General features: G+C 41.6%; 1 protein-coding gene across 4 annotated transcripts in view; it reads left to right on the top strand.

Annotated features, from left to right (window-relative positions):
• Positions 1–14015, top strand: part of cdkal1 (CDK5 regulatory subunit associated protein 1-like 1) — a 781965-nt gene that overhangs the window by 238924 nt on the left and 529026 nt on the right. For all 4 annotated transcript variants that reach the window (XR_005460641.1, XM_038796964.1, XM_038796963.1 and 1 more), the window contains one exon: positions 10270–10373. Coding sequence is in view for 3 of the 4 variants with exons in the window: in XM_038796964.1 (XP_038652892.1) it covers positions 10270–10373 (104 nt within the window). In the remaining variant the exon portion in view is untranslated. The remainder of the gene's footprint in view (positions 1–10269; positions 10374–14015) is intronic.

The following is a 14015-nucleotide window of genomic DNA, read 5'->3' as shown; positions in this document are numbered from 1 at the left end:
ATCCTCTTTTCACTGTTTAGTAAATCCAGTGTTTCGCCCAACGACATGATATGTGCACATTGACAGCTGATGGCAATAACAGTCTTGAGCTGTATAAAAGCAATTTGGGTTACCTCAATCTGATTTTCCATGGTTGTGGGTCCACGACACAACAATTGACTGTTTATCAGGAATGGTAAGACTCGCTCAAAAGTCACATAGGAATCTGTTCGTAAATTGCAGATTTCCCAGATGCCTTGTTCCAACTTCCGCTGGAGAAAATGTGTCAGCGCAGTACGGCAAGAGAACAGAAAATGAATAACGCGACAGTTTATCTGAGTTCTGTATATGCTGGTCAAAGAGGCAATGTTGAACAGACCATTACAAACACTCAACTCAACAATGGGATCACAGCACTGTGCTAGTCCTGTAACAAGGCCTGGGAAAGGATTTGGAGCAAGGCATTCAACTCTCATTGTAGAAAATTATTTTCAAGATTTAAAAAAAAAAAATGTCTTCTAGGTAGATGCCAGGAATATGTCATAGCATAACAGCTGTTATTGAAATAGCTTACATTGGATATCCTGGTGCATTTAAATGCACATTTCCTTCAATACTAATTAAACGCTTGTTCTAATTTTTTGTGGCAGTCTAAGGTGACTGAACCAGATGAATATCAAATAAGTATCCTAACAATGGACACTTTTCTGTTTAAGATTTCCTTTTATAATAAGACAAATTTCTTACTATTTACCTATGGAGTCAACATGTGTCAAAGATTTGCAGAATCAATGCAAAACAATATCCAGGACACAGGATATACATAGTATGTGCTGACTACAACAGTAGTAGCTTTTACAGGATACATTTGATCTGAAATATCATCTATCTTTGCTTAGCTACCATATCGTTGAATTTTGTAAGACTGTTTGATGGATTGTTTAGCTTTACTTGGACCTGACAAGTCATTGTGGCTAATGTCACGGTTGAAACATGACAGAAAATATATATATATATATTTTTTTTTAAATGTTCTTAAATTTTTTCCAATTTCATAGAATTTACAGTGCAGAAGGTGGCCATTCGGCCCATCGAGTGAGCACCCTACCCAAGCCCAAACCCCCACCCTATCCCCATAACCCAGTAACCCCACCCAACACTAAGGGCAATTTTGGACAGTAAGGGCAATTTAGCATGGCCAATCCACCTAACCTGCACATCTTTGGACTGTGGGAGTAAACCAGAGCACCCGGAGGAAACCCACGCACACACGGGGAGTACGTGCAAACTCCGCACAGACAATGACCCAGCGGGCAATCGACCCTGGTGCGGTGAAGCAATTGTGCTAACCACTGTGCTATCGTGCTGCCCCAAATTAACGGGAAATTTAGCCAGACCAATCTAACTTCCCTGCACATCTTTGGGTTGTGGGGGTGAGACCCATGCAGACACGTGGAGAATGTGCAAACTCCACATGGACAGTGACCCGGGGCCGGGATCATAACCCGCATATGCGCATGATGTGCTGTGCCCCCCCCCCCCCCCCCCCCGACACAGATCACGTCTATCATTCACCCCTTCAAAAAGTCGACTCATTCTAGCCTTCGTAAGGTATGCCCGGAACACCACTTTCAGCTGAATGAGACTCAGCCTCACACAAGAAGAGGTCAAGTTTACCCTCCTTAGAGACTCACTCCAAACCTCGTCCTCCAAGATTGCTCCCAGCTCCTCCCTCCACTTTGCCTTCATACCTTCAGCAGAGCCCATCTGCTCCTCCATCATCCGCTAATATACCCGATGTGCTGGCCACCTCTGAACCAGAGCAGAATAAGATCCTCTCGAGCAAGGTAGAAGCTGAAAAGTACTTTTTGACCCAGTTGCACTCCTGGAGATACCTGAACCCATCAGCATCTGTGAGCCCATATTTTTCTTTCAGTTCCCGTAAGCTAGCGAACCGACCTTTTAAAAATAAGTCAACACTTTCTCTGAACCTTTAACCTTCCATTCCCTAAATTTCACTTCTGACCTAGCAGAATCGAATAACTAATATATATGCCAGGCCCCTTATGCTTCACAAACCAGTATGGTATTATTTGAAAAGGATTTAAAAATAAATAGTGAAAAAATGTGAATAAGGGAAGTAAGATTTGAATGTACAGCTGCAGTTCAATAGCTATAATAGACACAAGAGACTAACAACAACTTGCATTTATATTTTCTTTATCGTAGTAAATCATCGAAGATGCTTCACAGGTGTGTTGTCAGACAAAAGTTGATATCAAGCCACGCAAGGTGACATGTGACCAGTTGGTCAAAAAGGTAGATTTTGAGAGTGCCTTAAAGGAGGAAAGAAAAGCCGAGAAGTTCAGGGAAGGAATTCTGGAACTGAAGGCTTTGGCAGGTGAAAGATGGGCTGCCAATAGTGAAGCAATTAAAATCTGAATTGTGCAAGTGGCCACAATTGAAGAAGTGTAGGTATCTTGGAAGTTGGAGATGCTGGAGAAGATTTGAAAGATGCCTCTTGTTCCATAAATTTAAGGTTGCGTTAGAGAATGTTTGCTTCTCTTTAGGATGCTGCAATCACATGTCGTTCCTGTAAGCCGCATTTAAGTCAGTGGCAGCTACCGTGCAGGGCAAACAATAGATTCTGTATTTGTAAATACAGCAGCTATAAAATCCCCCACTCTTTCTCCCCCACACAAACAACTATATCACAAATGGGGCTTGTTTATGATGTTTCTTTAAATAAGAAATTACCTGAATTATCTTTCTTGAGGAGTCTTGTAGCTGTGGGGAAGGAGTTGTTCCTATGTCTGGATGTGCAGGTCTTCAGACTTCTGTACCTTCTGCCTGATGGAAGGGTCAGGAAGAAGGCAATGTCTGGGTGGGAGGGGTCTCTGACAATGCTGTCTGCCTTCCTGAAGCAGCGGGAGGTGTATACAGAATCAATGTGAGGGTGGCAAGCTTGTGTGATGCGTTGGCTGAGCTCGCCACACTCTGCAGTTTCCCACGATCTTGGACTGAGCAGTTACCATACCAGGCTTTTGCTGATGCAGCCGGATAGGATGCTCTCTATCGCACATCTGTGGCACATCTGTCGATGCTGACATGCCAAATTTCTTCACCTTCCATAGGAAGTAGAGACTTGTTGGGCTTTCTTGACTTTTGCATCAACGTGAGTGGACCAGGACACACTGTTGGCGATGGTGACCTCCAGGAACCTAAAACAATCGACCATCTCCACTTCGGAGCCATTGATGAAGACGGGAGTGTGTGTCGTGCTACTCTTCCTGAAGGCGATACCACAATTAAGTGGTATTAATATTTTTGAAGTTACATTTTTCTGTCCGGGTTGGCTGGGTTGAATCAAGTCACATATTCCTTTGTTTGTCTGTTTGTTTGTGACATGTACAGATCATATTTAACCAACCTGTGCGGGCACTTAGTCCCGGGAGCGGAGAATCTCTCCCTATACTTTTGGAGAAGTTTAAAAATTCAATTCCTAATGTAGTGAGAACTCATGTGGAAGAGCAGAGGGTTAAAACTGTGAGGTTAGCAGCAGAAATGGCAGATGATTATGAATTAGTTCATAAATAAAAGTTTGGTTTCCGACATCATTTTCAGCCTGTGAGGGATAGAAACTGGGGAAAAGAGAAATACTCAAGTGGTAAAGGTGATCTGATGGGAGATAATAAGGAGTGTACCTCAGATTAAAAAAGAAATCCAGGAGGGTGGAAGAGACATGAAAAGTTTCAAATGTTTTCGCTGCAATAAACTAGGCCATGTAAAGTCACAGTGTTGGTGGTTGAAGAAAAGCACTGGGAAGGCTGATGTGGTAAAACAGGATAAGAGTGGGGTTTGTTAAAGTGGTAAAGGAAAGCCCAAGTGAAGTGAAGAAGGTGCAAAAGATTGTACAGCCTGATCAAGAGGTAATTGATAAGAAGGTGCCAGACCTCTTTGAAGAATTTACTTGTGTGGGTAAAGTTTACTCATGTATATCAGGAGGAGCAGGTAAATAAGTCACAATTTTAAGAGATACGGGAGCTAGTCAATCTTCAATGGTAAGAGATGAGGAGTTATGTAGTTTTGGAAGAATATTGCCGGAAAAGGTGGTCATGTGTGGAATTCAGGGTGAGAGGAGTAGTGTTCCATTATATAAGGTAAGGTTGGAAAGTCCAGTGAAGAGTGGTGAAGTAGTAGTAGAAGTAATAGAGAAACTATCTTGTCCAGGAATACAGTTTATCTTGGGTAATGATATAGCTGGATCGCAGGTGGGAGTGATGCTTATGCTGGTTGATAAGCAGTGGAAAATCAGACAACTGAAGTGTGGAAGGACGAATATCCTGGGATGTTTCCGGATTGTGTAGTAACAAGGTCGTAAAGTCACAGGTTAAGACAAGAGGAGAAATCAGAGAGTGAAGATTAAGTTGAAGTGCAATTATCAGAAATGGTTTTTGATCAGATGGTTGAAAAAGAACAAAAACAGGTGGAGGATGTGGTGGATATTTTTAGTTCTGGGAAATTGGCGGAGTTACAACAGAAAGATCTAGAAATAAAACAGATGTATCAGAAAGCATACCCGGAAGAGGAATCTGAGTGAATACCAGAGTAATATTACCGTAAAAGTAATGTCTTGATGAGAAAATGGAGACCTTTACATATGCAGGCGGATAAAAAGTGGGCAGAAGTTCATCAAGTAGTATTGCCGGTAGAGTATAGAAAGGAGGTGTTGCGAGTTGCACATGAGGTACCAGTGGGAGGTCATTTGGGAATAAGGAAAACTCAAGCTAAAATCCAGAATCAATTTTATTGGCCTGGATTACATAAAGATGTAGTTAAATTTTGTCAATCATGTCACACATGTCAAGTGATTGGGAAACCTCAAGCAGTGATAAAACCAGCGCCCTTAATACCCATTCCAGCATTTGAGGAACCTTTTACAAGGGTCCTAATTGATTGCGTAGGAACGCTTCCTAAAACAAAAAATGGGAATCAATATATTTTGATAATGGATGTGTCCACCAGGTCTCCAGAGGCCATTTCAGTATGTAATATTACAAGTAAAAAGATTGTGGAGGAGTTACTTAAATTCTTTACTCGATATGGACTACCCACAGAAATACAATTGGATCAAGTATCAAACTTTACCTCAAGGTTATTCGAAGAAGTTATGGATAGCTTAGGAATAAAACAACTTAAATCAACTGCATACCATCCAGAATCGCAGGTAGCGTAAGAAAGGTGGCATCAGGCATTAAAGACAATGTTAGGGCTTATTGTCACGATTATCCAGAGGATTGGGATAAAGGAATTCCATTTGTACTGTTTGCAATTAGGGATGCACGTAATGAGTCAACCAAATTCAGTCCTTTTGAACTAATTTTTTGTCATGAGGTAAGAGGACCACTTAAATTGATTAAGGAAAAATTGGTGAGTGAGAAATCCGGAATTACATGATTGGATGATGCGTCAAACTTTAGGGAACGATTAAATGGAGTAAGTGAATTGGATAGACAGCATTTAAAAGTTGTACAAAATGTGATGAAACGGGTAGCGGACAAGAAATCCAAAGTTCACAGTTTTGCCATTGGAGATAAAGTTTTAGTGTTATTACAAGTGGTAGGTGAACCTTTAAAAGCAAGGTTTTGTGGAACTTATCAGATTGAAAGGAAAGTAAATGAGGTGAATTATGTGGTACAAGCATCAGATAGGAGGAAGACTCACCATGTGTGTCGATTTAGCCGAGTGAGCTGGTTTAGCTCACTCTGCTAAATCGCTGCCTTTTACTGCAGACCAAGCAGGCCAGCAGCACGGTTCGATTCCCGTACCAGCCTCCCCGGACAGGCTCCGGAATGTGGCGACTAGGGGCTTTTCACAGTAACTTCATTGAAGCCTACTCGTGACAATAAGCGATTTTCATTTTTCATTTCATGTGAATATGCTTAAAAGGTACTTTGAAAGGGAAGGAGAGAAAAAGGAGGTTTTAATGATTCTAACTCATAGTGACAAACCAAATCCAGATGATTGTGAATTTGACATACCTCAAATTAAATTGGAAAACGAGGATGTTCTTAAAAATTGAGATAAATTGTTGAGTTACCTTCCAGAGGAAAAACGGACTGACCTGAAAGAATTATTGGTATCACATGGGCAAGTTTGGAGAGATATATTGGGAAGTATTAAAATGATGTAGATGTGGGAAATGTTGTTCCAATCAAACAACATCCATATAGACAGAACCATTTAAAATTGGCACAGGTTAACAAAGAGATTGAGAGTATGCTTGAAGTGGGTTGCGGCGAATGGAGCTCACCCATGATGATGGTACCAAAACTGGATGGTACCCAACGGTTGTGTGTGGACTATAGAAATGTTAATGCAGTTACAAGAACGGACTCTCATCCTATCCCACATTTGGAGGATTACATTGAGAAAGTGGGACAATCAGCTTTTATTTCCAAACTGGATTTACTTAAAGGTTACTGGCAGGTACCTTTATCCGAAAGGGCGAAGGAGGTTTCAGCTTTTGTGACTCCAGATGGTATATACCAATTCAAAGTTATGGCATTTGGCATGAAAAGCGCCCCAGCCACATTTCAACGGTTAACTAACAAAATAGTTTCAGGATTACCCAATTGTGCGGTATACATCGACGATCTGATAATTTTCAGCCAGACATGGAAAAAACATTTAAAACATCTGATGGAATTATTCGATCGACTTCAGGAGGCGGGTTTGGTGATAAACCTAGCTAAAAGTGAATTTGGAAAAGGCCAAGTCACTTTCCTTGAGTTTCCGATACCCTCATCACAAAGGGAAATAATGCGATTTCTTGGCAAGAGTGGATTTGATTGAGCATTTGTGAAAACTTTTTGTAGCGTGGTTACTCCACATATGGACTTGCTGAAGAAATGTCGAAAATTTAAGTGGACAGCGGACTTTCAACAAGCATTTGACTGCCTGAAATCTGTGAAAACCAATGCTCCTGTGTTGGAGAATTACAAGGGACTCTGTGATCAGATTGAACTAAAGTATCTGACTTGAAAGAGAAATGCCGAGGTGTAGAGGAATGGATGGATCGTGCAGAGACCTTCTTGTTCAAAGAGACTGTCAATGAAGAGGGATTCCAGTTGGAGGAAGAAGAAAAAAACGAAATTGACTATATTATTATACCTGTTTGCGTGTGTTTTTTTTTTAAACAAAAAAATATATTTACTATGTGCATTTCTTCAAGGATAGTGAAAATGTGAAAATTGAAACCATCTTGAAGTTGATGGATTTTTTTCTTGGGTGAGGTGTCATGTGAGAGTACCTGAAATTGGTGTTTATAAATGGGTGTGTACATAAATATCTGTAGTTAGAGTACCTTGAAGAAATGTGTGTTTATTACTGCAGTGCTGTCAGAGAGTGGGTGGAGCTGGGCTGTCTGTCAGCTTTTTACTTCACTTTATGCTTTTTTTGCTGCAGGGTGTGTTTTAATTTTTTTTTCAGAGCTTGATAGTTACAGTCACAGCCAGAAGGTGTATGAGTCAGAGTCTCTGTAATCTGAAGAATGTAAATCGATCCTTTGGTGATTTAAAACTAATAACTACTCTCAATAGTGAATGTCAAACTGATCTTTCTGTTTTAAAGGGTTTTTTTAAAGTCTTCTGGATGTGAAAAGGAAAGCTTAAAGGATTACTTAGTGTTGTATTCTTTGGGAGTTGTATTTGAATTGATGGTTGCTAAGATGTTCACTGTTTGTTTAAAAAAGGGTAACTTGAGTTAATAGAATAAATATTGTTTTGCTTTAAACAATACTTTTCCATTTCTGCTGTACCACACTGTAGAGTGGGCCGTGTGCTCCCCATACCACAATCTATTAAAAGTTGTGGGTCAGGTGAACTCCATGATACACTTTGGGGTTCTCCAAACCCTGGCCCATAACATTATGCATAATTTACACAATCAGTAAACATTATGATAGAATGGGCTAGATTAAATTACTTTTGTTAATATTATTTACAGTTTGTAGTTTAGGAGTAGTCATGTAGTTGTATATATTTGTAAAACCTTGGCATAAACAGAATGAGGATTATAATATGAAATTTTGGGAAAGACTGTAAAATAGATAAATGGACATCTATATGCATATCAGTATATATGGATGTATAACAGTAGATCTGGACCTTTCATTTCTACTACCGAAGCCTGTTATTTACTTAGATACGCCAAAATTTTCCAGCTTTGTCATGGCGTAATCTGACATGGGAGATTAGGCGACTCAGCCGAAAGCCCATTGACTTTCAGTGGGCTGGGCCAGAAAATCCTACTGATAGTTTCATGAATAGTGTATTCAGTTTTTTGCTGTCCTCAAATGTTGCCACTTGTCTCGTGGTTGCACTGGTACTAATAGGAACAGTTCTCTCTCGCTACTCTGTGAGGAATCCTCATGATTTTGAATGCTGTTAGGAAAAATGTATAGTTTCATGACTCGTACATTTTAGGAATTGATTTTTAAATGTAATATAAGTGGAAAAATATCTAGTTTTGAGAAGCAACCCTTAGTTTATTACCATTCAAAGATCCTTTATTTTGTATTACACTTTGGTCTGAAAGCCGAAAGGTATCACTTTACGCTTCTCTGCATTAAACTTTGCCCATTGCACCAGCCTGCCTGTGTCTCCTCGAAATCTATCATTATCCTCCGAACAATTCACAATACTTCCTAGTTTTGTGTTATCGACACATTTTTAAATTGGACCCTGTACATCCAAGTTTAAGTCATTATTAGCTATCAAAAAAGCAGAACTCCGCTATGTACGTCCCTTCAGTCAGGAAAACAACAATTTACCACTCTTGTTTCCAGTTAGAATCTCTGTGACTTGGAGGGGAACTTGCAGATGGCGCTCTTCTGATTTTAGGTGGCAGAGAATGCAGGTTTGAAAGGTGTTGTCAAAGTCTTGTGAATTGCTGCAGCGAACCTTGTACATGGTATACTACAAGAAGTCATAAAACACCAGGTTAAAATCCAACAGGTTTGTTTTGAATCACTAGCTTTCGGAGCACCGCTCCTACATCAGGTGAGCTTCGAAAGCTAGTGATTCAAAACAAACCTGTTGGACTTTAACCTGGTGTTTTATGACTTCATACTGTGCCCACCCCAGTCCAACGCCGCCATCTCCATCCACATCATGGTATACTGCTGCCACTCTGCAACAGTATTGGAGGGAGTAAATGTTTAAGGTAGTGTCTGGGTTGCTTTTTCAAGTGCCAAGCTTCTGGGCATGTGGAGAGTATTCCATCATACTCCTGACTGATGCCTTCTAGATGGTGGATAATCTTTGGATAGTCAGGAGGTGAGTAACTCAGCAGAATTTCCAGCCCCAGACCTGCTCCTGCTACCACATGGATATATGGATCTTCGAGTTCAGTTTCTGGTCAAGGATAACTCCCAGAATGTTGATTGCGGGTGATTCAACGATGGTAATGCCAGTGAATATCAAGGAGAGATGGTTGGATTCTCTATTGTTGGAGGTGGTCATTGCTCAGTACTTGTGTGGCACGAATGTTACTTGCCACTTATTAGTCCAAGCCATGTCTATTGCTCGTGTGCAGCAAGACCCGGACTCGAAACCAACTGCACAGTTAATTGCATATAAATGATGATTCAAAGCAAAGAGTTTGCCATGTGTCTTTTTGGAAATTTAGTCATAATTCATTCAACATAAAATATGTTAACTTTCTATATACATGAAGTAAAATGTCTGCTTTGCTTATGACTAACAAGTTTGACATTCTTCCCACAGAATTGAAGAATACAATTTGTTTCCCTGGTTAGGTTTATTGATAGATTATTGAAACAAAGCTATCTAATTTTAAAAACTATAGTATATTTCTTATGTTTAAAGTGACAATTAATTTAATTAATTTAAAAAAAAAATTTAGAGTACCCAATTCATTTTTTCCAATTAAGGGGCAAATTAGCGTGGCCAATTCACCTACCTGCAAATCTTTTGGGATGTGGGGGCAAAACCCACACAAACACGGGAAGAATGTACAAACTCCACACGGACAGTGATCCAGAACTGGGATCGATCCTGGGACCTCGGCGCCATGAGGCAGCAGCACTAACCACTGTGCCACCGTGTTGTCCCTAATTAATGATTTTTAACTTTTACTTCAAGATCTTTAAATATATTTGGTCTTTAAATTATCCTTTCACCCACCTCCTAACTTCCTGTCAATGTGCAGTGACATTGAGTAACCCTATTAAATTAAATTAAATTAATATTGTTCTTGTTACTACAGCTGCCTGAATGCTTGCACATACTGCAAAACCAAGCACGCAAGAGGAGACCTGGCTAGTTACTCAGTCGCAGAGCTAGTAGACCGAGCCATCCAGTCTTTTCAAGGTAAAATTTAATGGGGTTAGATTTGTGCAGTTTATAAATGTTTTCCTGGAGTTCAGATAAAAAGTCATTTTCTAACCTTGGCAGAATGTAGTTTTTTGAAGCAAGAATGTAGTAATTTGTCACTTTTATTATTCCCATATTTGGGTGTATTGGGGAGGTGGGGGAACAAAATATTTGATATAGTACATGCTGATATATGTTGCACACTGCTGTGAATTTTGTATAGTATTGTTTGTTACACTAAAGAATGAGGCTATCAAATTTTCAATACTTGCAGTCATTCAGTCTGTTCCATTGATTAATTCTGACTCCGGGTCTACAGCAGAGTAGTTGACTCTTAACTGCCCCCTATAAATGGTATAGCAAGCCAGTCAGTAACATCAAACCACAACAGAAAACCAAAGTAAGAATAAAAACAGACGGCTCATCCAGCTTTGACATCTGAGCTGGAAATGGCGAAGGTACACCCTGTCCAGTCCTTGCAAAGTCCTCCTGTCTAACATCTGGGAACTTATGCCAGAATTCGTAGAGCTTATTCCACAGGCTAATGTAGCAATAGTCTGAATTGGCCAAACTCACCACATCGTAGGTTGCAGCCAATGTCCCACACTCTGTTGTCACCATTCCTGGGTATGTCCTGTCCCACTAAAAGGGCAGACCTACCTGTGGTGGCAGCACAGTGGTATGCAGTCAGGAGGGAGTAGTCCTAGGAGTCCTCAACATTGAATCCAAACCCCACGCATTCTCATGGCATCAGGTTAAACATGAGCAAGGAAACCTGCTCCTGATTATCACCTACCGCCTTCCTTCAGTTGATGTATCAGTGCTTCTCCATGGTGAACACTACCACGGAGGATAATAAGGTAACAGAATGCACTTTGGATGGGGTATGTCTATGTCCCCAACTGACCGAGCTGGCTGAGCTCATATCCGCCAGACTGGGCCTGTTGTAAAAGAGGCAACAAGAGGGAAAAGCCTACATGACCTAATCTTCACCAATGTACATGTCACAGGTAGGGATGACTGCCGCCAAGTCTTCATTGAGGTGAAGTTCAGCCTTCACACTTAGGACATCTTTCTTCATGTTATATGGCACTAAATGGTGCCACCTAGGGGCAATTTACCATGGCCAATCCACCTAACCTACATATCTTTGGACTGTTGGAAGAAACCAGAGCACCTGGCGAAAACCCATGCAGACATGGGGAGAACATGCAAGCACCTCACAGTCACCGAGGTTGGAATCAAACCCGGATCTCTGGTGCTGTGAGACAGCAGTGCTAGCCACCGTGCCGCCTCTATCGAATCCAGACGTGAATGGCAGTGGACAATTAAACTAGCTCGAGGAGAAGGCTCCAAAGCCATCCACATAGAACAGTACAGCACAGTACAGGTCCTTCGGCCTACGATGTTGTGCCGACCATTTATCCTCATCTAAGATCAACCTAACCTACACCCTTTCAATTTGCTGCTGTCCATGTGCCTGTCCAAGAGTCTCTTAAATGTCCCTAATGACTCTGACTCCACCACCTCTGCTGGCAGTGCATTCCATCCACCCACCATTCTGTGTAAAGAACCTACCTCTGACATCTCCCCTATACCTTCCTCCAATCACCTTAAAATTATGTCCCCTCGTGACAGCCATTTCCGCCCTGGGGAAAAGTCTCTGGCTATCCACTCTATCCATGCCTCTCATCACCCTGTACACCACTATCAAGTCACCTCTCTTCCTTCTTTGCTCCAGTGAGAAAAGCCCTAGCTTCCTCAATCTTTCTTCATAAGACATGCCCTCCAGTCCAGGCAACATCCTGGTAAATCTCCTCCGTACCCTCTCCAAAGCATCCACATCCTTCCTATAATGAGGCGACCAGAACTGGACACGATATTCCAAGCGTGGTTTAACTAGGGTTTTCTTAAGCTGCAGCAAAACCTCGCGGCTCTTAAACTCAATCCCCCTGTTAATGAAAGCCAACATACCATACGTCTTCTTAACAACCCTATCAACCCGAGTGGCAACTTTGAGGAATCTATGTACATGGACCCCAAGATTCCTCTGATCCTCCACACTTCCAAGAATCCTGCCATTAATCCTGTATTCAGCATTCAAATTCCACCTTCCAAAATGAATCACTTCACATTTATCTAGGTTGAACTCCATCTGCCACTTCTCAGCTCATCTGTACATCCTGTCAATGTCCTGTTGTAACCTGCAACAGACCTTAACAGTATCTACAACTCCCCCAACCTTTGTGTCATCGGCAAACTTACTAAGCCACCTTTCCACCTCCTCATCCAAGTCATTTATAAAAACCACAAAGAGCAGAGGTCCCAGAACAGATCCCTGCGGGACACCACTGGTCACTGACCTTCAGGCGGAATACTTTTCATCCACCAGCACTCGCTGTCTTCTTTTGGCCAGCCAATTCTGTATCCAGACAGCCAAATTTCCTTGTATCCCATGTCCCTTAATTTTCTGAATGAGCCTACCATGGGGAACCTTATCAAATGCCTTACTGAAATCCACATACACCACATCCATTGCCCGACTTTCATCAATGTGTCTCGTCACATCCTCAAAGAATTCAATGAGGCTTGTGAGGCATGACCTGCCTTTCACAAAGCCATGCTGACTATCTTTAATCAAACTATATTTTTCTAAATAATCATAAATCCTATCTCACCGAATTCTTTCCAATATTTTTCTCACCACAGATGTAAGACTGATGGGTCTGTAATTCCCAGGGATTTCCCTATTCCCTTTCTTGAACAGGGGAACAATATTCGCCTCCCTCCAATAATCCGGTACTACTCCAGTGTAGAGTGAGGATGTAAAGATCATCGCCAATGGCGTGCAGCAATCTCCTCCCTCGCTTCCTGTAGTAACCTGGGTATATCCCGTCAGGCCTAGGGGTCTTGTCTATCCTGATGCTTTTCAAAATTTCTATTAACCTGGTTCACACTGTTCTCATGAGCAACAAGGCCCCTCTCTCTAGTGAATACTGAAGCAAAATATTCATTTAGGGCCTCCCCCATCTCCTCAGACTCTAGGCACAAATTCCCTCCACTATCCCTGATCGGCCTGACTCTCACTGATCATCCTCTTATTTCTGACATAAGTGTAGAATGCCTTGGGGTTTTCCCTAATCCTTCCCGTCAGGGCTTTTTCATGCCCCCTTCTAGATCTCCTAAGTTCATTTTTGAGTTCCTTCCTGGCTACCTTGTAACCCTCTAGAGTCGTGCCAGATCCTTGCTTCCTCAAACTTACGTAAGCTTCCTTCTTCCTCTTGACTAGAAGCTCCACTTCTTTTGTCATCCAAGGCTCCTTCACCTTACCATTCCTTCCTCGTCTCAGTGGGACAAAACTATCCAGGGCCAGCCAGCTCCATACTGCATTGCTGCTGTTGTCCAAACATGGTTAAAAGTGCTGATTTCCAGAAATGAGGATATCAAGGCAGCATTAGAGCTAGCGTGCCATCTAAGAACCTTAACCCAATTGAGATCATTTGGAAAACTCTCATTGGTTGGAGTCCTATCCAGCACAATGTAAGACGGGTTGCATTTGTTGTAGGCCAATTAACACAGCCCCAGGACATACCTTCAGAAGTTCCTTAGGATCGTGACCTGGGTACATCATCAGCTGTT

This window comes from Scyliorhinus canicula, chromosome 5 (genome assembly GCF_902713615.1).
Source record: "Scyliorhinus canicula chromosome 5, sScyCan1.1, whole genome shotgun sequence".
NCBI classification, from domain to species: Eukaryota; Metazoa; Chordata; class Chondrichthyes; order Carcharhiniformes; family Scyliorhinidae; genus Scyliorhinus; species Scyliorhinus canicula.
Note: the sequence above shows the minus strand (reverse complement) of the source record. Positions and strands in the feature narration are given on the sequence as shown.